At 40.7% G+C, this 27,175-nt stretch overlaps 1 protein-coding gene across 2 annotated transcripts in view; it reads right to left on the bottom strand.

Moving 5' to 3' along the window:
• The window catches only part of Fmn2 (formin 2), a 343,084-nt gene that overhangs the window by 273,845 nt on the left and 42,064 nt on the right, over positions 1-27,175 (bottom strand). For both annotated transcript variants that reach the window (XM_034520965.2, XM_076914541.1), the window contains exon 2: positions 25,325-25,491. In XM_034520965.2, coding sequence (XP_034376856.1) covers positions 25,325-25,491 — 167 coding nt within the window. The remainder of the gene's footprint in view (positions 1-25,324; positions 25,492-27,175) is intronic.

Raw genomic sequence — 27,175 nt, 5'->3', positions numbered from 1 at the left:
ATCCCAATTATACTTTCTGGAACTGGAGAAACAAACAAAGGATGAGTTTGAGAACCTACCAGACCTACTGTGAGTTGGACATCAGCCAAAACTCCATTAATCACTGGCCTCCACAAGTCCTTACTTTAACTGGAGGCCCCCAATGTTTCTTAGGATCTCTGAGAGAATTGGTGTCAATTCAGAACAAGTATCCAATAGACCCTGGAAAGTCTGATCATTTCCTTTCCCCAAATGTGCAGCTACCTTTTTATAAAAGGTTATACATTGTTCTGGGGAAGAACTGATGAAAGACTAATAGTAAAACTTTAAGAAATCCTAAGGTCCTTCCTCAGAAGAATCTGTCACCCCTTCATTCAAGCAGTTCTAGATTTGCAAACTGGATCAAATCCAGAAATTGGTTTACTGGCCCAGATTGCCTTTTGCCATGACCCAGTGCAGCCCTTCTTTCAATTGAGACTTTTTTGCTTATACAGGTCAAACAAAAATTCTTATCTATTTCATTCCTGGAAAGAGCATGATTGATCAGCTGGTACCAAAGTTCCACACATGTCAGGTCACTGGAAAATTCAGCTCACCTGTGCTGACCACTAAGGGTTAGGAATTATGAACATTGCTGTGTCTACACTGCCCAGTATAATTACAATCACCTGCCTTTGGCAATTCCGTGCTGCCAGCTACCCCCCACCCCCATTAGTTTGGGGCCCAGTTAAACCCAATGCATTTAATTAGTCCAACTGAGCAGCCACAACCCTAAAGTCTGGAACAAGACAAGGGATGAGGACAAAACGCTTCAAATGTGCTGGTGCCCCTCTCACCCTTACAAGACTCATGAAGGGCAGCTCTTCTAGGCCTTCCCATTGTGGAGGGTTGGGATTTACAGGGTATCTGCCCACTCTTAACATTGCAAATTCCCTGAGCCTTAAAATTCCTGCATCAAGCCAAGGGATATTAGGCATTTTTAACTTCTTTTCAGTAGCCACCTTTTGGTAAATGCTTCAGCCAAACATTTGGACAAACTTTTGACACTTTTTTTAAACTGTGTGAACTTCCATATTAAACCTAGAATCTCCTCCACTTAGAGGGCCCATATCAATAAACTGAGCCTGATGTTGTCTTATGTGCCTTCCACCATTATCTGACACCCTTAAAATCCATTCCCACACAGATTCCCCAGACTTCTGCTTGAATGAATTAGCGAATTCATCAAGCTCTTTAGTGGTATAGCACACCTCCTCATGGACTATCTCCCCTCTAGGAGCTTGCTTTACCTTAACACTGGCTGTATGTCTAAAGGCAAGTAGTGGTGGGCCTTGAGGAACATCAGGACTGTGTAGCCTGGCATTTTCTTCAGAGAAAGTCACTGCTGGTTTAACAGACAACGAAGGATTAATTTCTTCAGTGAAAGATGAAAAGGGCAATATTTTAAGGGGTGGGGCTGAAGGCACTACTCCCTCAGATTAAATAAACCCTTGAGAATCTGAGGATCCAAAATTCTCAGCTTCAGTAGGATCCTCCCACACATCCCCATTCCAAGTTATAGGACCCTATTCTTTACCGATAAATGCCCTTGGTTTAACTGCCAACATCCTATGAGGTTGAGACTTGAAGTTTTGCTGTAATTCAGCCAACCTTACAGTAAGGGCTATGGTTTGGTTTTCTGCAACTGGAGCTCTGTGGTTACTGGAAAGAAGATTCTCTTCTAGGGCATACTTAGAAACCTTTAGACTTTTTATGCACACTGGTAGCTGGTCCATTTGACTCACTAGGTACTTTGTTGTCCTTCACTATATTCTGAAGTTAATAAATTTATTACAGAGCTCATCCCTATCCTTTATCAATTTATCCAGACATGATAAAGAGCAACTAAGCAGCAGTAACGTTTTCCTTATTTTCCTTTAAACTGTCAAAAGTCTTGTATATAAGGTTATCAAATCCAGTGCCACTCACAATTGATCAATCAGGAGAATCAAATGCATTAATCTCTTTAGCTTTGTAATATAGTTCATACCATGGGCTTTCAGTATTCTCTGAACTCCCAAGAGAGGGAGTGACTGGAGAGGCTTCAGTAGCTGAAGGTGCTGGCACATTTGAAGGTACTAAATTGATTGAAAACCCATTTCCAGATATTTAAAAGATTCATTCTTACACTTCCGTTTCTCTAGAACCACTATTGGTACTATAATCTGTATTAGTCAGGGTTTTCTAGAGTCACAGAACTTATGGAATATTATATATATATATATATATATATATATATATATATATATATATATGAATGACTTATAGATTGCAGTCCAACTTATTCAACAATGGCTAGCTGTGAATGGAAAGTCCAAGAATTTAGTGGTTGCTCACTCCCACAAGCTTGGGTGTCTTAGCTGATCTTCTGTAAATACTGGAATCCCAAAGAAGTAGGTTCCATGCCAGTGAGAGAATGAATGTGCTATCAAGATGAGACCAAACAGGCAAAAAGTAAAACCTTCCTTCTTCCACTGTCCTTTTATAGACTTCCAATAGAAGGTATAGCCTAGATTAAAGGTGTGTCTTTCCCACCTCAAGATTAAAGGATTATATCATTCTACCTCAAGATTCAGATGAAAAGCCTGTGTCTTCCAACCTCAAGATATGATTCATAGATATGCCCCCTGTCATGGTTTGAATATGCTTGGCCCAGGCAGTGGCACTACTTGAAGGTGTGACTTTGTTGGAGTAGGTGTGTCACTGTGGGCGTGGGCTTTAAGATGCTTATCCTAGCTGCCTGGAAGTCAGTATTCTGCTAGCAGCCTTCAGATGAAGATTTAGAACTCTGAGCTCCTCCTGCACCATTCCTACCTGGATGCTGCCATGCTCCTGCCTTGATGATAAGGGACTGAACCTCTGAACTTGTAAGCCAGCCCCAATTAAATATTGTCCTTATAAGACTTGCCTTGGTCATGGTGTCCACAGCAGCAAAATCCTAACTAAGAGCCCCCCCCCCATTTCTGGATTGTAATTCATTCCAGATACAGTGAAATGACAATCAAGAATAGCCATCACAGTCACCACAACTCCAGACCATTCCTTGTATCAGATAGAAAATAATTTTCATAAAAGCCAAGAAAGGATTCTGAGATGGAATCTGGAATCAAGATGGCTGGTGAGCATGTGAAGACCTGCCCAACGAAGAACCTCTACCATCCCTGTCCTCTCATCCTTTGCAGTTTACTTCTGATACCAGGATTGCTCATTACTTCTTGAATGTACCTGGGTCTTTCATAGCCTTATGCCTCTCTATATATACTCTTGGGGCTAGAGAGATGGCTCAACTTTTAAGAGTGCTGGCTGGTCACACAGAATATATGGATTTGGCTCCCAGTACCCTTGTGGGGTTGCTCAAAACCACCTGTAACTTCTCCAGCTCCAGGGAATACAATACCTTGGTCTCTAAAGGCACCACATATGATATACCAATACAGAGACCCTGTTAAGTACCCATATACATGAATAAGAGTTTTTGTTTTTAATCTCAAAAATGTGCTCTGCTTCCCAAAACTTAGCTGTAATGATGAATACTCAGTGTCATGGGCATAAGAGTCCATGGAAATTATCTCTGAACATATCTGTAATACAGTTTCTAGATTGAGTTAATTAAGGTAGGGAGATATCCCCTGAATGTAGACAGCATCAAACCATGGGAGAGGAAGGTAAACTGAAAACATCTGACAGCAATCTGAGCACCAGAGTTCACCACTCTCTGCTGCCACCAAGGACAGTGTGACCAGTGTGACACCTCTACCACCTTGACTTCCCCACCTTGATGAGTTGTTTCCTCAAACTCCAATCCAAAAAAATGCTTCCTTAAGTTGCTTTTGTGTAATAGTAACCAGAAAAGAAGCTGATCCTCTTATAAGTTCCCATTTGATCTGGAATTACAAGCACAAAGGGTTTCTACTACAGCCCATATGCCTTCCACTTTACAGTCAAGTCACATAGCACTTCATAGCATCTGCTCTGCTATTCCACTGTGGGAACTGTCTTTCTCTTCCCACCCATGGGAATATAAGCTCTCAAGACCTGGACTATGTATTATTCTTAAATGGGTAGGCCTTGTGGGGATGCATCTTCTCGTGACCTTCATCATGATTAAGAGAAAGTGTGTGAGTCTCAAACCAAGAGGCTTGTGGGTTAAAATAACAGATCCACGTTCTTCTGGAAACCTAGATGGGAAACATTGACTTCCTTGGATAATATAAAAACAGGAATAAATAAAGTTATCTCTGGGAGAATGCTTTATGTTTATGACTGATTGGGATGCAATAAGATTAAACATGAAATTTGCCCACAAGATTCCTAGACATGCATATGAAAAGAAGGCAAAATGATGAAGATGACTGTAGGTCCTGGGGGCTGGGAACCACCCCAGTTCCTTCAGAATCACTCTAGAAACAGCCATAAACTCCCCTTCATACTGGTGAGGAGGAATTCAGGTCCATACAAGACAGATGAGCTTCTCTCTTTTTAAACAGTCAGCACAGTCCGCACAGCAAGTCAGGTATGAGCTGAACATGGTGACACAAGCCTATTAAAGTAAGAATTCAAAGCAATGCAAATGGGATCCTATGCTGAAAGAGAATGGTTGGGGCCTGGCTACACAGAGAATATGCACATCTGTGGTAAGAAAGAGCCTGGGAGAGAGGCTTAATAATTTTACTAGTCTATCCATTGTCACTGCATATTATAAATTCTATAATGGCATGCTGTATCCTCTCCCCCATCATTTGATCCTTTTTCTACCTGACAACTTGGTAAATACACTAATGTACCCCAAGCATCTCAACTGAAAGCTGAACTCCAAAATCTGGGAGAAAAACAATCCCTATGTATCAAATCACAGATTTCTCTTGACGTGTATCTAAGGGATTGTCCCAGAGACAAAGAATTTTCTAAGGCAAAGAATGGAAGGCAGTTGTAGGCTAGAATTTTCCAACTACCATTCCATAATACCTTAACATTTTTATTTGTTTCAACAAAATATCATGACAAAAAAAAAAAAAGCAAGTTGGGGAAAGAGTTTCACTGGAGGAAGCCGAGACAGGAACTCATACAGGGCAGGATCCTTGAGGCAGGAACTAATACAGAGGCCATGAAGGGGTACGCCTTACTGGCTTGCTCCCCATGGCATGATCAACCTGCATTTTTATAATAATCAGAACTACCAGCCCAGGGATGTCACTACCTACCATAGGCTGGGCCCTCCCCCACTGATCACTAATTGAGGAAAGGCCTTACAGCTGGAACCCATGAAGGCATTTTCTCAAGGGAGGCTCCTTCCTCTCTGATGAGTCTGATCACTTATGTCAAGTTGCTACACAAAACCAGGCAGTTCACATACTATGCCTGAAATCATTTTTTCTAACACATGAGGGACCTTTGAAATAGAATGACAACTCTGGCTTGAATAGAGGCTGACTCATTATCTTAGTCTCAGTGAATATCATTGTATTTTCTTTTGTTGTGAACAAACTGCTCAATAAGCAGTTGAAGGGGGAAAAGGGTTATTCGGCTCATGGTTCAGAGGACATAGTACATGCTGATGGCTTAGGCCCAGAGGCATGGCTGGATCCTATCTGTGGTGCAGAAATGTGATAGCCAATCTATAAATCTTCAAACCACATGTGCACAGCCCCACATCTGTCAGCTGGAGCCCACTTCCAGAAGATTCCATAGCATCTCAAAAGAGTACCACGTGATAACATCCCCCACTCAAACTATTAACTGTTTTTTTCCAGTGAAGCCATGAGTAGCATGCCCCACCTTCACCCCCACCCCTGGTGCCATCAGCTCCCAGAGTTCTAAGACAAGTTGAGCAACATAGGAAGACCATAGCTTATATCATGAACATTGTGTTATACTACCAGAACCTTGATAGTAAAACCTGGCTCTGGTTCTAAATTCTTGCCAGAACAAGAGAGAGAGAGAGAGAGAGAGAGAGAGAGAGAGAGAGAGAGAGAGAGAGAGAGAGAGAAGAGTGAGAGAGAGAAAGAGAAAAAGAGAGAGAGAATTTATGGGCTGTTTCAGTCAAAACAGAGAAATTCTCATTCTGTGTCCATCTTGCTCACCATGACGGGACTATTTGTAGAAAAAAACAATAATAGGAAATGTACACATGGAGATGGAGCCTCCCTCCAGGTATTCTGCTGCAGAAATAATGAATGCCAGGGAACTGTAATTTCCTCAAGAGCACCATGCTGACAGAAAGGAAAACCAGATGCCACTGCATGTGTGTGGGAAGGGGGGTCCTAGGAAGAAATTTCACAAATTTTAACTTGTTAGACCACCTTACAGGAGAGACAGGATGAGCCAACGAGAAGTGGTGGTCTAGGATGCTGCTTAGTTATGTATATGAAATGCCTCATGTTAGCACACCAAAGATGAAGATGGATTTGGGGTAAGAGGTCACTAGTGCTGGTTAGTTTATCTTTTCCCAGTGTCGATACAATAAATAAACTCTTATTCAGGACAGAAGATAACTGGCTGAGCCTATTGTATCAGTGGTGTCAAGGTCTGGGCTTGTTGTACCCCTAAATGTTACAATTAACAGAGATAGGTTTTCTTCTGTCCTCAATATCCTTGCAAAAGCATGGGACATCTGAATACCTATAACAATTTTCTTAAGCAAAAAAAAAAAAACAAAACAAAACAAAACAAAACAAAAAAAACACCATAGGAAACTACATCACAATTTTCTAAGACTTCCACCCTCAAAATGCAGTCTTCACACTTCAGTACTGACTTTTCTCAAAGGTGTGAGCTGGAGATGAAGTTTAAGAATTTGTTCAGAATAGCACATGGGAAACAGAAGTAGTGCATACATTATAGCTAACTGGTGAGTCTCTTCATACAGAAAAAAAAAAACCTTAAAATTGACACTCGGCACAAAAGCTTGTCAATGACTATTTACAGCACAGGAAGCAGGCTGAAAGTAAAATTATAATCTGTGGGAACTCTGCTGTTATTGAACAGACTCCAGAGCGAATGCTTAGATGGGGGATGATCTCAAGAGGTAGGAGAAACCTAGTACCATATGACTACAGTTATCATTATAGGGTAAAAACAAGATAATCCCACATGTGCAAGCATTTCACTTAGAAAGCTCAAATACAACTTGAAAAAATAAAACAGAAACTTCAAACTAGTTCTTTCTAAATCAACACTAAACGGGGTACAAAGTTGTAATATCTATGTATATCCTATCGGGGGGTGGACAGCTAGTAAGATCTTATTTTTTGACCTTTCTAAAGCTATGGACAAAGGTGGGCTCTCTTAGAACTTGTCCCTTCACCTTTGGACAGATTTCTGAAACCCTAACACAGTGATATGCACAGCCTGTAACAATTATCCTAAAGGACTCTCAAAGACTACTGCAAGTCAGGCATTGCAGACTTGAATAGCCTGAGATCCTATGCTTCTCTGCTAATCCTTCTGACCAGTCTCTCCTCCCCTCTACAAGGAACTCAGCAGCACTTCCCAGGAGTGCCATAAGGTCCAGATGGCTGTAAAGTTCATGCCAGTATAATAGCTCCAGAAGTGGTTATTATAGTCACCAACAGAGTTATCTGAGATGGGTTAGCCTGACTTTTTACCAGTGAGGTAATAATGTTACCCAAGGAATTTAGAAACAGTGCCATTTCTGGAGTCGGCATGCTGAAGAATGACAGCACCACCCATTTTTGAAGTTGAGGTAAGGAGAGCAAGGGACTGAGTTTTACCTGAGCCTGGGAGGCTAAACCAAATTCAGGAAAACAACAAAGAAACAAACAAACATTCTACTGTGGAACTCCACACTCTTGCTGTATCTTAATTTGAAGCTATAATTGAATGTTAATGCAATCCTAGTTAAAACTGGACCAATCCAATGAGGTTTTAATCAAGATATGCCTCTCTTTTATTTTGTTCAGCCTTAACTTTGCAAAACTGCCCTCATGATTGCCAACAATTACTTACAGCTGAGGATATGAGCTAAGCTGTATTACGGTTTGTATGTGCTCAACCCAGGGAGTGGCACTATAAAGATGTGGCCCTGTTGGGGTAGGTGTGGCCTTGTTGGAGTAGGTGTGTCACTGTGGGTGTGGGATTTAAGACCCTCATTCTACCTGCGGGGAAGCCAGTATTCCACTAGCAGCCTTCAGATGTAAAACTTTCAGCTCCTCCTGCACCAAGCCTGCTAGGATGCTGCCATGTTTCTCCCTTGAGGATTATGGACTTCACCTATGATCCTGTAAGCCAGCCCCAGTTAAATATTGTCCTTATAAGAATTGCTTTGGTCATAGTGTTTGTTCACAGCAGTAAAATGCTAAGACAGACTGAGGACTCATTTCACTGTGCATTAGTTAGTTATGGATATATAAATTATATATATATATATATATATATATATATACATATGTTTATATGGAAGTGAAATTATTGGAATGACTTAAATGTTACAGTTCAACTAATCCAACAATGAGTACCTGTGAATGATAGTCTAAGAATCTAGTAATTTCTCAGTCCCTCGATGTCTCAGCTGGTCCTCTATATCATTATTCTGAAGAAGTAGCAAGCCTTGGTTGGGCTAACAAGTCAAGGTCAAGAAGGCAAAGGTATGGCCTAGATTAAAGGTGTGCCTCCCCACCTCAAGATCTTCTAGACTCAAGATCACAATGCCTTTATTTCCGGGATTGTGGTTCATTCCAGATCTAGATAAGTGATAAACAGGACTAGCCATCACACACTGGTACTCACTTATCCCTGGGTAAGGAAAACACTAGCCAGTGCCCACTTGCACTACTGCTGACTAAATGTCAGCAGTAGTGGCTATCTTCACAGTTTCCCTTGTAGCCCACTGTATCTGAGCATCAGTGACCTTTTTTGTATGTCTTAATACCATTAGCTGTAAATCACTGCAGTTAAAAATGTGTCTTGTTTGAAAAAAAATCATGCAAGTTTAACTTGCCAAGGGAATTGCTAAAATGACTCCTCAGAAAGGACAGAGACTACTTTTTCAACATTTGAATTGTTTTCCCTAGCATGGCTGTAACCTTAACAATATCCTTGTTTTTATCGGTACATAGTGCTAAAATAAATAAATAAATGTTATTATCTTAGGAAATGGGTAGAGCTTCATTTCTCTCCAATTTTACAAAGTGATCTAAGTATTTTTTTTTATAAAAATGTTAGTTTCTAGTGAACTTCACAGTGGAGAGAATTTTAAATGTCTTCCAACTATTTTGTAAATTAAAAATGAGCAGCACTGAGAATTTCCTTGCAGATTTTGAAATGAGCAGCAGAGGGCAATGCTAAGGCCGTGGTAACTGACTCCCTGGACACAAATGAGGGAATGTACAAAATGAAGCCCAGTTCTATTTTTGACTGAAATCTAGCACCTCAGTTGCCACAAGAGAGTTTAGAGATCAGCCATGGCAACAACCTTCAGTTTAATCCTGTTTTCAGCACAAAATGGAGACATAGACATGAGCATTGCAGGAAAATAATGGAAAAGCATAAAATAAAGGCAAGGAATAATGTGATAGCAATAGCACCTTTCCCATTTTATGTACATCTTTAGGTACAATTAAATCACTTCAAATAAAATCATACTTAGTGTGTATGATACAGGTCTTTAAAATATGCAAAATGCATAATTACACACACATGCATTATATAAAATTCTTAATCTAGAATATATTCTATAAACAAGGTTTTTACAAAGGTCTTTAACATTTTTAAAGATTGTTGGAATGTTTGATAGGCAAACAAATTATTTTATTAGCATTTTAATATCCCTAAACTTTACTATTTGGAATACTTTGTATTGCAAAAGTACATTTCAAAGCATCATGCCAACACTGATTGATAAAAAGAAAGCAGAAAGAGAGAAAGAAAGAAAGAAAGAAAGAAAGAAAGAAAGAGAGAGAAAGAAAGTTAAGCCTATGAGAACAATATATATTGAAAAGAAAAAAATTTTAACAGGATTTTTATTTAGTTATATTTCTAGATCTGAATACCTGCATTTTATACTTCAAGTTGTTTTGGTTTGTTGTCTTCTTTTAAAAAAAAAAAAAATAAGAAAAATTGAAGAGGTATGGAATTGTCAGAAGACTTGGTCAGTGTGCACAGATCCCTGAGTCTCATCCCTAGTAACACAGAAGGCAGGCCTGAGGGCTCACACCTGGAATCCCTGCACTTGGAAGGCAAAAGTAGGAAGATCAGGAGTTCAAGGTCAGCCTTGCCTACATAGCAAGCTTCAGGCAGCTGGGGCTACATGAGACCCTGACTCAAAAATAAATAAGAAATAAAATGGGGGGGGGGAAGAAAAGAAAAATGAAAGAATTAAATACAAAGATTTTATAAATAATAAAAGGTGGCATTAATTCCACTGAAGATTTGACCCTCCCCAGAGCTGTCTCTCTCTTCTCCCTCCCTCTCCCTCTCCCTCCCTCCCTCTCCCTCCCTCTCTCTGCCACTCCTCCCTACCCAGCCTTTTTCCTTCTTCCTTTCTTTCACTCCCACCCCCTCTGCTGAAAAGTTTCTCAATTATACACAAGATGTTAACAAAAATTAATGAGCAATTCAGGGGAAATGTTTCATCATTAGACTTAATCCTAGCACAGGGTCTCATCATCTGAACACAACTCTTGAGAATTCAAAAGGAGGGCCAACTCAGAGTTAAAAGGAAAAGCCCCAGGAACAGCTTCCATGCCTAAATAGCAACTTAGACCTACAGGACACATTTTTGTGGGGTGCCGTTTCCCCAAACCTGTATGATCAAATACCCAAATTCCCAGCGCCATCCTCAGACCTGCTCCATGTTTTCATTTTGTTGTTGTTTTTAAAGAGGACCCCAATAATCAACATTTTAGAAAGTTCCCAGGGCACAGGGACTAGGAAGAGGAGACTGTAGGTCTGGTAAGGGGGCAGCTAAGGGAGCCACTGAGGGCCACAGACAAAGTTTTGGTTATCCTACAGTTAAAACATCCCCCACCACAGCAAACAAGGCCCAACACTGTTTTTAAATTAATCATTTGGAGCTACAGATGCATGCCACTGGCAGAGCCCTTGACAAAACCAGCACAAAGAGTCATGGTTTTGCCTCACAGTACCACCTCAAGAGGGAGATGGAGAGGTGGAGAGGAAGGAGAGGGAGGGGGGAGAGAAAAGCAGAAGGGAGGGAGGAGGAGAGAAAAGAGGAGAGAAGGGAGAGAGAGGGAAGGAGAGGGAGGGGGAGAGGAAGAGAGAGAGAAATATTTCTTTATTGGGAAAAGTTGGAGAGAACAAAAATAGCAAGGTAGAAACCAATTAGAGCCTATTACGCAGGCTCTGGCCCAAGGCAGAGGTAACTCAGACAGCTGTATTAGCAGGAGGGAGCAGAAGCCAATGGTGCCCTGCAGTTGCGGAGGATGTAATACGGAGAGCAACAGCTTCTTGGGCTGAAATTACGTGTCTGCCATTTCCAAAACGGTGTGACCCTCAGCAAATTGTTCTTTCTAAGTTTCAGTTTCCACATCAACAGAGGAAAGTAGGTTAAAATTAAATTGCAAATCAACTAACTGAAGTACAACAAAAATCCTTGTCCTGTGTAAGTGCTGAACTGAGGGTCACGACATAAACAAAGAAAATCTGCAGGTCCCAGGCTCCTTTACTCCTTTCTGCTACCTGCACTGAACACACCCACTGGAATTCCATCACCTGCATTCACCATAGCAACCACCTGTACACCTTCCACCTCACCATGGAAGTACCACCCACCACCAGAACTTCAAGGAGGTAACACCTTCAAGGGCATAGCCTCTAGGAGTTTTCAATGACATAAGCACCATAGATAGATCAAATGGGTATCCAGCAAGTCAGAAGTGCACTCGTAAATTTGTCAAAACAGTTGGAATTTAGAGTAACTTCTTAAGTTACTAAATAACAAATAAAACATTCAACTCCCCAGTCTATGTTTTTAAAATCAATTACTTTGACCTAAAGAAATAAGCCAGTGGTAGAGAACTTGTCAGCACACACAGAGCCCTGGGTTTGACCCCTAGTACTAGGTCAGTCAGTACGTTGCAGAGTTCTGTCTGGAATGGCTGTCTCCAATCTCCCACCCTCACCCCATTTCTGGGGTTTTAGACACACTGTCACACCCAACTTTCTATTTGAGTGCTGGGGATCCAAACTCAGCACTTATTGATCTAAGTCAGCGTAGGAAATAATAGGTTTCATTATACATTTTCATTCACATGTGTCTTCATACTTTAAAACACAAGCTTTTTAGCCTGTGACTTACCCATGCAATGATTTCACATCACAAAGCAGCAACGGACTCTACTTTATGTCCACGTGCTCAAGCAGGACTCTACACTTCCACTGTTTAAGTGAAGCAAACAATACAGAACCATCACAAAGCTGACTGGGAATTTACTCATGCAACTGAAAACTATCACCTATGAACTTAAGTAAATGGGGGACATCTGGGGATAAGAATGAATCAAAACCACAGGAGCAAAGCCAGGTCCATGAACTTAACAAACACACTAGTTCCACAAACGATGAGACTCCTTCATCCAATCACAAAAAAAAAGACTCCTGATTTTCCCTCGGACTTCAGCTCCACATGGTCTCTATTGATCCATGGGGCCCCCTCAGATAACTAGCCCTCATGAGACTCACCTGGACTTAACTTTCTGCCAGTCTTCTTTCAACGGACTCATCTCAGGATGTCTCTAGCCACTGGCAAGGTGCAGGCTTTAATAAATATATACAGGTGTGGTTGGCAGTGCAGCAGATATTAAGAACAAAGAAAGCCCTGAGTCCAAGCCCCAGCACCTGCCCCCCAAACAAAGAAGTTACTACTTTCAAGAAATTCGCTGGCATCAAGCTAATAGCAACTCTCTCTGCATCTTACTGGCTCTATGTCTTTGACTAAGTCATCTTTGAATGCCTCTCCATTTGTCTTGTTTGTAGCCATTTTATATTTATTACTGGGGGAAGTGTAGTACGTGCTCTGAAAATTAACATTCATAATTAAGATTGGAATGAAAGAACCTGTGATGGCCAACACCTTGCAATCAAGTAAAAGAGGGATTATAAGGTAGATAACACCCAAGGAAACATACAGGGCTTAGAAGTTTACTGTTAACCACAAATCCTGACTTCATGAAAAGACACAAACAGAAATCCACTAATGCCTCTGACAGAGCACACTCAGGTCGGTATGCAACACAGAGGGGAAGTGTCCCCAAAATATCAGCTGCGAGGCTCTTCTACATCACCTATTTTAAAAATAAGAGCCTACAAATATCAGAAAGGTGCATAGCGCTAGGGCTGTGGATGGCAGTACAGCAGATATTAAGGACAAGGAAGGCCCTGAGGTCAAGCCCTAGTACCCCCTATGCCCCCAAAAAAGAAATGACAAAGAAGTCACTACTTTCAAGAAAACAGCCTGCATCAAGCAGTCCTTTATAGACTAAGCACCTAGAGGAAAGAAACATTTTTGTTTCAGTACCACTTGAACCTATAAGTGGTACATTAAAGCAGGATATAACAAGAACTGCAAAAATATTTTGGGGGGGATTTGTTTTGACAATGGACTTCAAGTAGGAGCAAGCAGGAACATGACTTTCCTGTGCTTCAATGTCTTCTGTAAAGAATACAACCCTTCATCAACAAATCCATTAAGAAGATGCAATGCATACTTACAAAGCATTTACAGGGAACCTGGTGTGGTAGCCTTTCTATGCTTTTAAAGACTGAAGGCTGTTGTAAGCACCAAGGGCTACTGATGCCATTCAGTACAGCACTAGATTAACATGCATGAATCCCTGGATTCAAACCAAACAAACAAGCACCAAACTCAGAACGGACAGCAACTTGAAGCCTGGTATAGCCTAAAAAGGTAAGTCAAGGTTAGCAAGTAACTCATACTTTGAGGAAGGAAAAAAAAAAACATGAGGAGGTAGACACATCTTCTCAACTTTCTATCTACCTGGTTGTGATCAATCATCCTTACAATCCTGCTGCCACAGCTGTGAGCCATGCCCCTGCCACACCTCCAGCAGGCCACACACTCACACTATAGCATAAGAGCCAGGGAGAAGCCTTTCTTGACAAGTGTTTTACTACAGCAATGAGAAAAGTGGCCAATACAGTCTTGGAAAGCCAACTGGAAAGCAGTTGAATGATTTCTCTTTGCCAGTCACAGAAGACACAAGGCCCACAGACAATATCCACCACTGTCTGGTTCTCCAAATGCATCCTTTTTAACTCTGTTCAGTCCTCATTCCAAAGTGTACAGTGCCCAAATGAAAGCACTTCTATAAAAGGTCCTCCCCCTCATATCAGCCTCCACAGACACCCAATTCACAAATAATCGATCTAGGGACCTCTCCCAAGCTTCCAGCCATGAATATCAAAAGTCTGACAGCATTTGTGTCCTTCTTTCTGCACCACCATCTTACTCAAGTTCATCTTTCTCCTTTGTAAAGTACACCTGTATTTATATCTCATCCTATTTGGCTCTTCGGAACTAAATGCTAACAATATTTAATGTCAACCTCCTCCATCTTTAATATGACACATTTCCTATTAGATTCCCTTCACTCTTCACCTCCCTACTCTCTTGTCCTCTATAGTGGGTTTGACCTTTTGCTGCTTATATTGTGTTAATTTGGGTCCCCAAAATTGTTTGCATGAGAATTCACAAGTTAGCACAGAAAGCACTTTGGGTCCCTGCTCCCAATTGGTTCTGATTGGTAAATAAACTTACCAGCGGCCAATGGCTAGGCAGGGCAGTCAGAGGCGGGACTTTTGGGATTCCTGGGCTAGAGACAAAGGAAGGAGGATGAAGATCCACCATGCTGGGAGAAGGAGAGGAAAGATGCCAAGCCTGAAAAGTTGCAGGACAGAAAGCATAGCCGCCATATAGAAGCCGGAGAAGAGTGGCCCCAAGAGGGTTGCCCAACTGGGTCCAGGGAAGCAAAGACAGAATATAGATTTTAGTGAGTAATGGCTTTAGAATATTGGAGAGAAGTAGATTAGCCACCAGGAGGTTAGGGAGTAGCTCAGCCATTTAGCTGTTTTAGGCATATCAAAATATAAAGGTTGTGTGTCTTTCATTTAGAAACCCAGAACTTTGAGGCAGGTAGCAAGGAAAGTGCTGACTCCAGATCAATTTAAGTATTTAATTGGGTAGCTCTACCATCCTCCATCAGCCTCTAAACATACTATGACCACTCTCTAAACAAAAAACAAGGCCCTCCTCTCCACTTTCCCCACTTAAAAACTTCCCTAAGTCTCTTTACAATACATATTTTGTGACTGGCTGCTAACCACATATGGTTGGAGAAAGAAAAGACACACTCACTGAATAAATTCACCTTCTAAATATTACCTGAGTACACACCAGGAGTCAACCAGTTGCAGCCTGCTACTCAAGTCTGTGCATCTGCCCTCCTCCAACCCTACCTGGAAATGGAAGTTTTGTTAGGCAACACAGCCACATTTATAGACAGTATTGTTTGTTTAATACACACCAAAGCAAGACTGAGAGGCTTGACCAAGTTTGTAAGACAGTCACTGTATTCTAAAATATTGTCTATCTGGCTCTTTACATAAAACCTTTGTTATCCTCTGATCTAGACAATGAAAGATATAATAAATCTTCCAGTGTCCAAAGTCTAATAGGGGTTGGGAACAGGATCCTACAAGCTCCTGACGGGGTTGGTTGTATTCTCAACATGAAGCACCTTTACTTGGTCATTGTGTCCTGATTCTACCTGTCAGTGGAAGCACAGTGGTAGACATACTGCTCAAAAAAGAACATAAGACTTCACGTAGGATCAGCTAGGAGCAAAACTTTCCTGTGCTTTGATTTCTTCTGTAAATAATACAACCCTTTATCAAGTTCATTGTGAAAATGAAATGAATAATTACAAGATATATATTTCCTTTAAATAGGAATGATGACTACTTGGGCATATTCAACAAAAGGAAAGGAAAAGAACATCAGGATAGAAGAGTTGGGCTGAAGCACTCATTTAATAAACCCGTCACCTACACTCAAGATGAACTAGAAACCACAATACACTATGTGCCAAGTGGGTGATTCCAAGCACAAGTTCCGGAAGCCCAAATGTGTGTCTGAAGCAGCATGATTCTCTCAGATGAGCAAACACAAAGAAAGCTTGTCTCTGCCTTTAAAAGTGCATCCCAAATGTTTCTTCTAAAAGATTTCCGCTTTAAAAAAAAAAATGGTTAGTTAGCATCCAGAATAAGGAGCTTCATTATGATGGAGCCATGTGTCATTGAACCACCTATCATTGTACTTTGTTCAAATCTACCCTTTATCACTTTTCCTCTGTCGACTCTTCCTTTCCACTCTTGCTGTTACCCTTCCTCACTCCCCACAGAGTCCCCTTCTGGTTCCGTGTCTCATGTATTTATATAATAGACTACCTATGTTTTCTATATATACATATCTCACATGGGAGACAATATGATGTCTTTCTTTTCCATGTTACTCTCATTTATCAGCCATCTCCATCCCTTTCTCTCTTCATACACTTCCCGCCAACTTTCATAAAAACTGTGCTTTTAAAACTTCATTGCATGAACTTCAGTGAACTCATCATTGGGGACATTTCTCCATCCACACCAAGGCTGAAAGCAGCATTTCCACTGAGCACAGGATCTGGTCATTAAGAGGTATGACAACAATCACCATTACTGTATAAACAATACTTTTCGTTGTTGCTGTTCTGGCATTGAACCTACTAAGTGTTCATGTACATGAGCCTATAAGGTACATTTTACTTTCAAACCACAAAAATCAGGAACCTGAACCTGAAAGAGGGTGTCAAGCATTGCTGGGATGAATCTACCTCCTTCTGATTGGATATCGGTATCTTAAGGCACATAGGATCAGTGTGAATGAAACCATGCTGCTTCATATGATCACCTATGTAATCAGGCCATATGTTCTTAGGATGCATGAGACTTCATACATCTCAGCCATGTGCTTCACCACTGAGTTACAATCCCTACTCTGCAGTGATAATCCTGGACTAATAAAGGAAGAGAAAAATTATCTATTTCCCTTCTTACATAAGATTAATAAAGCAGCATATTAAAATTTTATTAAATCATGTACCAGACTAAAATATGTTTTTCTTTCTTTTCTTTAAGACAGGGTCTCACAATGTAACGCAAGCTGAACAGAGCTCACACTAGAGCTCAGACCGGCCCCAATTACACAGAAATCCTGCTATCTCAGTTTCCTGAACCACCACATCTAGCCTAAAACATTTGTGTATACAATAATGTCAGAAGTATGCTTGATGATACAAATGGCCTAACACATCCATGACAATATATGTACTCATGACTATGGGGTGCAGTCATATAGCCATCACAGAGTAGCGATAGGAATAAAAAGAAACACCACTATTTCTCAAACTCAGATGAATCAGAAAAAAATGACAATATATAAGTAAAAAGTAGGTGTGGCAGCTCAAGCCTATAATCACTACACTCAGAGGGGGCTGAAGCAGAATTGTCATAAGTTCAAGGCCAACCTGGAATATATAATGAACTCTAGAGTAGTCTAAGCTAATAGGCTCTCTCTCTCTCTCTCTCTCTCTCTCTCTCTCTCTCTCTCTCTCTCTTTCTCTCTCTCTTTTCTCTCTCTCTTTCTGCATGTGTGTGTGTGTGTGTACATTTCTGTAATAAAACATATAATAAAGGTCTACTTTATTCTGATATGATCACTAATACAAACATGAGAGATATAATTTGATATTTCATGATATATCTTGTGATATATAAAAAGTTGCTAATATAGGGAAGTTTTTCTAAATCCAAAGTATATGTACTTCAAAGAATAAACCAAGTTGAAACATCTTAATACATATCCACATATTATTCCTTAAGAAATAAACATATTTTATAACTGAAAAATGAAGTCAGATGGAGAAGGGGTTTTTGAAGAAAACAGTAAGCAACTTTCTTCTTGTGGATTTTTCTGATGGTGCCTTCCCACTGGCAATCCTTCCCAACTCTCTCATTAGATTTACCCATCTAAGAATCTCCATGAAGCAGATATCTGTGGAAGAAAGGATCAAGGCCGTGTAGCAAACTGATCTTCAGCCAGGTGAGATTCCTTTCTTGGTGATAGCAATATCAGATAAAATAGCTATCTTTATTTTGTGCTGAAGCATTACTTTAAAAATGAACCTTTCATTCCTCCATGCTCTATAAAGTGTCTCCAACATTTACACATACACACAAAGAGAGCTAAATAAGCCAGTTATATTTGAGCATAACATTTCTGCAGGAAAGGAACATGGAAACACAGTGACTATGGAATGGTCACGAACACAACAGCCAGTAGACATGATGTGTTCACCTTTATAACTTTAGTTACTTCCCTGTAGCTTTCCCTGGTCTTTGCACTTCTATTCTGCTCCATCTACAAAGACATAGAGGAGTGAGGCCTATAACAAGAATGTGGTGATTACGGTGGTAAAATCGAGAACAGCAAATAGAATAAGAAATGGAAGCAATGAAAAACAGAAATGCAACAGAAAGCTGAGTCTCACACCATGCAACGCGCAAACCCATGCTCTACTGTGCGTGGCATGGTGTTCTACTCTGTGTTCCATCTCTGCAGTATTTTCATGATTACATAATGATTTCATGATGGACAGAAGTAAGTCTTGATCATTTGAGACAATTTACTGAATAGATTCTCTGGTTCCTCGTGTCCTCATTCACTATGGCCTTCCTTACAACCCTGTTCTGCACCAACCACATCATACTTGTGGAATGGCTAAGCAAGATTCTGTAATAAGAACTTTAAGCATATCAATTAAAAATATCATGTACCAATTAGTGTGCTAAATGGTTTCTAATTTAAGCTTATTTAACTATAAATATAATTTTCAATCAAGATATGATTATCACTGAAAATTTGAAATGTGATCCTGTAAAAACATAATCTCTCTCTACATGGAAGAGATGGGATTGAAATCTAAGACTAGAATCTGCTCTTAACCACTCTGGAGAGACCATGCTAGTAAATGTAGTCATGCAGCTCAAGGGAATACCTTCACACAAATTTTGATTTGCATTTAGACATTATTTGGTGAACAGTCAATTTAATATATGCAATATTATAAGACAGTTGCAGCCTTGAGTGTTCAAACATGGTGACTGCAGGAATAGTATGTAATTCTGAATAGTGTCCTAAGAGGAGGAATAGAACTGGGACTAGAGAGATAGCACCAGAGTTAAAAGGGTACTACTCTTGCAGAGGACCAAAATTCACTTCCCAGAACCCACCCTGGGCAGCTCACAACTACCTATGATTCCAGTTCCAGGAGATCTGGCATCCTCTTGTGGGTGTCAAGAGCACCTGCACTCAAGTGCACATACCCAAACAAAAACAAACACACACATATATTATATTTATTATATATTATATATTGTATATTGTATATTATATATTGTATATTGTATATTGTATATGTATTTATTATGTATTATATTATTATATATAATATATATAATCTTTTTTAAAGTAAATTTTCACAATTTCATTTACATGGCCAGCTTAAAAGTAACAACAAAGCCGGGCAGTGGTGGCGCACGCCTTTAATCCCAGCACTTGGGAGGCAGAGGCAGGTGGATTTCTAAGTTCGAGGCCAGCCTGGTCTACAGAGTAAGTTCCAGGAGAGCCAGGGCTACACAGGGAAACCCTGTCTTGAAAAACCAAAAAAAAAAAAAAAAAAAAAAAAAAAGTAACAACAAGTGAGTGACACAGTGAATGAACAAAGTTGTAACAGTGAGCAGCACATGGCTCCACCAAGTAGCTTCAGCCATGGTTTCGCTGTCAGGGCAAAAGACACAGAAGCAGTATCAAAAGAAAATCTAGGAGACCCGTTTAAAACATTTGGCAGTCCTATCCAAGGATAAGGTCACAAATTTTTAAGGCCTTAAGTCCAGTTTGAAGATTTATTGACTCAGTGGCCCCTCTTGTGTGATAAGTCAAGCATTTAAAAGAAGATCCATGTTGTCATTTTCCAAGACTCATGGGGCTGTGGCCAGGCAACACGTTGAGATAGAACTTGCTGCTGAAGTCTGATCTACCCTGGGGCCTCCTAACAAGAGATCAGAAGTCAGAAAAGTCAATGTGCCACAACTCCAGAGTGATGGGCAGCTGAAGAGAAGTCTCTAAGAGAAGGATGCTCACTGCCAGCAGTTAAATGTAAGGGCTCATTAGTTCCATTGTTGGTAGATAGGAGCTCAGTGTGTCACTGTGGATGTTACTTGAACACAGAATGAGGTCAGTGTTGGACCAATCATTGAAGCCAACTGTCTTCCATGATCTTTGGTGTTAGTGTGCAGAACACTGAAGTTCTAGCAGAGTCTCTTACTGCAGCATCCTCATCTCTATACCAAGGATTTTAATGTTGAGTGAGATTTAAAATCATGGAGATTGGTCCTCCTATACAGATCTGAGCTGATCTGGTAATCTCTGGAGATGGAAGGGTGGTAGAGTTTGTCTCACCCACAGGTTGCAAGCCAGGTGTGGCCAGCAGAGGCTCCTTTTACACACGTATACTGTTTCCTGTTCCATGGTCAATGATAGTGTATTTGTTGGCTATCAATGTAACTGCATTTCCTTATTTTGTTTAGTCTTGTACTGTCCTTATTTCAGTGGTTTTCTTGTTTTCCTCCCAGGGGTGCTAGAGACTCAGCTCTCAACAGTAGGCTGTTGACTAAGAACATCCCCAGATAAAAGTGGAATTGAGGATCAAGTGAACTTATACAAAAATCACTCCTCAGAAACACAAGAAACAAGAGTTGAGGATGTAGCTTAGGACATTATATGGCCCTAAGTTCTATGCCCAGTAGAAAAAAAGAAAAGAAACAGAGAAAATCCTTTCAAGGAAATAATATAAAACTTCCCATTCATAATTATGTTCCAATAATTAGCCCCCTATTCTCTGGAAAGTCTCCTTTTGTCTCTAGGAACTTATCAATGAACTATGACCTGTTATCATTTGTAAATATCAACCAATTAGGAATGGGCATGACTGAATTCTTTCATGTCCATAAAACTGATCAATCTGTACTCCTGTACAAGCACACATGTACACATCACTTAGATAAGTAGACATGACTGTGAGCTTAGGTGGTCTCTTTGTCTCATCCACCCTTGGTTTGTTTGTTTGTTTTTTTTTTTTTCCTTTTAGAGTGCACAGTCCTTTTGTACCAAAGGCCAACCCCTCCTGACTTGTACACTTTGCTTTCTTTCCTTCATAATTCTTATTTATTTATTTATTTATTTATTTAATATGTGAGCACACTGTTGCTGTCTTCAGACATGTCAGAAGAGGGTATTAGATCCCATTACAGATGGTTGTGAGCCACCATGTGGTTGCTGGGAATTGAACTTAAAACCTCTGGAAAGAACAGTGTTCTTAACTGTCAAGTCGTCTCTCCAACCCCTGTTTATTTAATATTAAGACATGGTCTTTCTATAGCCCATACTGCCTTTAAACTCATGCATCCCCTATCTCAACCTCTGAAGTGCCAGAATTATAGAATGTTTTAGTCACTTTCTATTATCATAAAAACACTACAAGCAAGGTAATTTATAAGATAAAGCATTTAATTGAGGGTGTGTTTGTAGTTTCAGAGAGTCAATCTATGATAGTCTCAGCAGGGAATGGGGTAGCAGGCCAGCAAGCATGGTGCTGGAGCAGTAGTGGAAGGCTTGCATGTTGAGAAAGCAATTATGAGCCAGAGAGAAATAGAGACAGGGAGACAGACAGAGAGAAAGGGGGCATGGTGGGGAGAGAGGGAGGGAGAGGGAGGGAGGGAGAGAGAGAGAGAGACCAAGAGACAGAGAGGGAGGGAGAGGCATGCACACACACAGAGAAACAGAGACAGAGACAGAGACCGAGACAGAGACAGAACTTACTAGAAATGGCATGGGTTTTTAAAACCAGGAAACTAATCCCAAGTGACTCATACCTTCTTATCATTCCCAAACAGCCTTGCTGTCTGGGGATCAAACATTCAATATATGAACCTAAGGGGACCATCCACACTAAAAATACCACACATGCCACTGACCTATTCTTATACCTCTCCCCTCCTTTTGGTTGTCATTTTAATAAAGCAGTCCATTTTACTTGAATTATTTTATGGTGAATTTTATTGACACCTGGTATATAGGATAAATTTCCTTAGCACTTGTGAATGAGTTAACATGGACACTCAAAACTACATGTGTGCTTTTACATTCACAAACCCTTTATTAAGAAATGTGAGGGGGAACATGTTCTTTTATATTTTCTATAGCAGGAGAAATCAAAATGGTAAGCGTAAGAAGATACAAGATACATCTGAAACCTTTAGCTGAAGTAGGTCAGTTTATAAACTGTATCAGTAAGATTCCCCATATCAAAACTACAGATATTTTTATTGGCATATATAAACAGAGACAGGTAAGATGTTGTCACAAAATCCAGGGACAGAAAGAGTGCCTGCTACAAACCCAATCCTACTGGGTTCCATCATGCAGAGCACTATCCCTGAGAGAATTGTTGGTTGGAAATGCACACAACAACTCTTTTCTGGAAATCAGGAGAGAGAATAATTATGAGAAAAGTCTCTCTCTCGAGATGAGCACATTCATTCCCATTGCCCAGCCTTTCAAATCTCCAGCATGTTTTTATTCTTTGTAGATGGAGAAAAAAAAAATTCTTGTCTCTGTATTCAGTAAGCCTGGGTACTTTTTCTGATCTGGTATTTTGCAGTATGGAACAACCTTTCCCATGAGAGTACATTAATTGCCTCTGTTTTGTGTTCAGTTGGTGGAGGCACTAGAGAGGTGGTACTCAGCCAAGGAAAATGACAAGGAGGAAACAATCACTTCTAGCTGGGGAATGAAATCCCCATTTTGTGTGTCTGTTTTTGAATTCCATGTGACATTTAACCACCTTCCAAGATAGCATGGCTAAAGAAGCATTTCTAGTCTAACACTAGGACAGAGTAAGATGACATGAAAAATAACCAGGTTAAGTAAATCAGAGAAAGAACAAGGCTCATTGGTAGAACTCTAGCATATTTGGTGACCTCAGTTTATCCTTCAGCATCACAATAATAAATAAATAATATTGACTGGGAGAAAAGACGTTTTAGTTCTGAGCATTATTGAGGAAAATAAAGTTAATTTGATGATAGTTTTCATAAAAAAAACAAGTGCTAGACTGTCATGTGAGCTTCTGGGACAATATGAAGGAACTCACATCACACATCTATTCATCCCAGCTAGAGCAACAATGGCATTCAAAATATCAGTTCCATGGAAGTCCAACATGTCAAAACAATGGCCTTATCATGCTTGCTTACATAGCAAGGGGGAGGAATGCTACAGTGGTGTGGATGACTCCCTGCACAGCTCCATCGCTGGAAAGTCTCCTTCCAGCCTGGATGACAATGTCCCTATAACTGCAGAGACAAATTTCCCCTTTCCTTCAGTTAACCTTGCACACACCATATATTCTATCACCTTTTAAGACCACAAGACCACCTGAAGCTTGGACAGAGATACATACAGTTGAGAAGAGTAGCTGACATCTTAATGACCCCACCCTGACTCCCTTCTATGAGGTAGCATCAGCAGGCTAGAAGATTTTGAGAGTACCTTGTAATTAGTCATAACCACTCTGATGAAGACGGCAAAGGAATTATAATTAGATAAGTACATTCAATATAGACACAGCTAGTGTTTCCTTCTACTTGTATTGTGTTTACCATATTTCCAAATTCCACATTGATAGCTATCAGAATGTAGCTCTACAATAATCCACACTGTAGTTCCCCTGTTCTGTCTCTAGAATCAGCTCCCACAGAGAAGAGGACACTTTTTAAATTATCTCATTCTATCCACAGAAGAAACAGATCTATTGAGCAGTGATTAGCTGCTGTATCATTCAATAACTTCCATTAGAAAGAGAGGGGGGAAGGGAGGGGAAGAGAGAGGGAGGGAGGGGGAGGGAGGGAGAGAGGCAGGGAAAGAAAGAAGGAAGGAAGGGAGGGAGGGAGGGAGGGAGGAAGGAAAGACCTTAAGGAAGGTTCACAAGTCATGGAGTTATCTAGAAATTTTTCTTACAGGTCAGAACTGAGATCTCAGAATAGTTTATGAGATTCCTTCTACTCATTACTAAAGTGGATGGGCAAGATCACCAGTTAGGATTGGTAAACAGAACAAAGAAGAAAGTGCCAAGCATGGGCACTTTGCTCTTTGGTTCTGGGGACAAAGCCTCACTGTGTAACTCAGGTTGACCTGAAACTCTTAATCCTCCTGCATCAGCCTCCCAAGAGCTGGGATTATGGCCACAAGCCACCATACCTGGCTCTATAACCAGCTTTTGACTTCAGCCTCTGTTCACATTCACTGTCTTTGGAGGTATGTTTGGCAAAACTGAACCAAATGTAATTACCCATGTGATTAGAATTCAGTGTCCTCAAACACTCAGCTCCTGGGCTCTGCACAAGAGATCCACCCAGACCTCCCAGCTTCTCATGAAAGATGCACATATGAGACTTTTCAGTTTTAAGTGCATCCTCTGAACCATGATGCATGCACCACATACCTGAGAAAGTTAACACTACTCTGGTTTGAAGATGCTAGTCCCGAGGTGCTGATGTTCATGATGCCTTACAACCATGCCTTTTGAGTTCCTCACTATTAACCCTTGCTGAGTGGGGGCCCGGGTAAGGGCAGATGTTATTGCTTCTTCTTGCCAATGTTTAATGTACAAATGAGCTGGGAAAACACTCACATAACATTCTAGTGCCCATGGAAACCTGTGACCCACTGGGACTAGTAATATTTGCCCTTTGGTACTGTTTATGAAGGAATGTCTCTGTGACCAGCACAGGAATACAGATGTGTTAAGTGTGGTTCAGGGAGAACCCTTTGCCTACGCATGTTCAATTTTTACCAGAAAGAAAAATTCTGAACGATATTAATTAGCTTGATTAAAGCAGGCTAGAAAACTAAGGGACTAGGTTTCTTTTGTTTCTTTGTTTTGTTTTGTTAAAAAGGAGGTTTGCCAACTACATTGAATGCCCTAGTCCAAAGAAAAATATCGAAATAGACAGTCTGCTCCCTTGAGTAGCCCAGAGGAGGCAGCTTGCATCACGTGTTGTTTTTAAATTATAGGGTGATTGGGCAGACACACAATCACAGCTGCTACTCCAACTGCAATCCGCCCTCCAGACAGAAGTGGGTTCTTCTACTTACATCAAATGGTGCTGAACTTGACCCAGCATTCTGATTACATGGTTCCCTGAAGCAGTCACTAAAAGGAAGTAGTAGACCCATGGCAATGATCCGGGAGCAAAACTTTTCTGCTTCTTCTGGAGGCCCGTTCTCTTGCTGGCTAAACAGCTTCTCCAACAGTGTTCGCCCTGCATGTGAAACACAGTCATTAGAGGGAGGTTGGCAGATCACCTACCTGGCTCAGAACTCTCCTGAGAGGATAGTAAACATCACTCGTGAGCAACAGTCTCCAAGGCTACTTGTGTGCAGAAAGGAGCCCAATGAACAAAACTGCAGCGTGAAGCCAGAAACCACATAGGAAAAGGCAGGAGGGCATGCTCTCCCGGGCTCCCAAACTCATCTTGCCTCAAAAGAGAATGGTCTCTATTACTGACTATACATTCTCCATCTGAAAAGAACCTTCACCCCTTTGGGATTTAATTAAGCAATTCTTCATTTTTTTTCTTCTTTCCTTCAGAGTATTCTTTGAGGAAGCAGTAACTCAAACTGTCACCATTTGGGGCCTAGAAATGTCAGAGACTTACTGACATTCACTGTCTCAGACCCAGCACTAGGGAAAGGAAGAGAGTGACACACAGACAAAGGTATCAGCCCATAAAACAGGCAAGAAAGCTGGCTAGGAAATAAAAGTCATTCTGAAGAAAAAAAACATTTAAAGTTTTTAGTTGCTCCATAGAAACAGCTATGTGTGGGGTCTGGAAAGATGGCCCAGCCATTAAGAGAACTTGCTCCTTTTATAGAAGACCCTGGTCCTGTTCCCAGAATCTACATGATGCCCCACATTCATCTAGGGTTTCAGTTACAGGGAATCCTCTTCTGGCCTCTGCAGGCACAGCACACATATGACACACAAACATACATACATACATGCAAAACACCCATACACATAATAATGTAAAGTAAAAGTTCAAATAATCTTTAACACAAGAAACAGCATTATATTGAACATCTAAGTTTAAATATGTAGTTATTTCTCCAGAGAAAAATCATTAAGAAGGGAAGATACAGCAGAGTGGGAGGTTCCACAGACATCAAGACAGACAAATGGCAAGGTATAGAGAGTAAATATCTGTGAACTGCTGGGAAACAAACTGTACATCTCTATTATAACTCCTCCCTGCGAGGCTTGGGGAACACCAAAAAAGAGGGCAGAAGAACTGTGAGAGTCGGAGATCTGAAAGACCACGATAAATTACTGTATTCTAGGCATGGCAGTAAGGGACTGCTTTACTGAAAAAGAAAGGGTACCCCAATCCCACACCAGAACCTAAACGAGAGACAGACCCTAGAAGACTTTGTCTTGTAGGTCCATGTCTCAAACCTCCTTATGCCTTACAACATCTTGGAAGAACACAGTGATGTGGACCTTGGGCATCTCTATTCTACTGCTCACTGTTTGATTCTAAAGAGAGACACACACGAGAGTCAAGGATCCAGTCTCTAATCTATTTTTAGTGACTACCTAGAGTACTGCTCTGGTGAGCTGACTGAATTTCTGTCCTACACTAATCTTATGTATTATTGAGAACAGGCTACAGGTCAACCAGAAGTTCCTCTTTAGGTGGACATAAAACTGGTTAGGCTGAAGAGCATAGCCTAAGTGCCAGCCTGCCTCAAACTTTTCATACTCACATCTGTGTACTAAATGACACACTCGCTAATGCCACGACAGTTGACAACTGCCATGGAAATGACTAAAAATATTATAAAGGGCGAGAAAAGAGTTAACACCCAACTCCTGATAAACTTCTAACAAGACTCATTATTTGCCCATGCTTCCCCCTCACATCTTTTACAACTTAACTGAAACTT

This window comes from Arvicanthis niloticus, chromosome 16, assembly GCF_011762505.2.
Source record: "Arvicanthis niloticus isolate mArvNil1 chromosome 16, mArvNil1.pat.X, whole genome shotgun sequence".
Taxonomy (NCBI): Eukaryota; Metazoa; Chordata; class Mammalia; order Rodentia; family Muridae; genus Arvicanthis; species Arvicanthis niloticus.
Note: the sequence above shows the minus strand (reverse complement) of the source record. Positions and strands in the feature narration are given on the sequence as shown.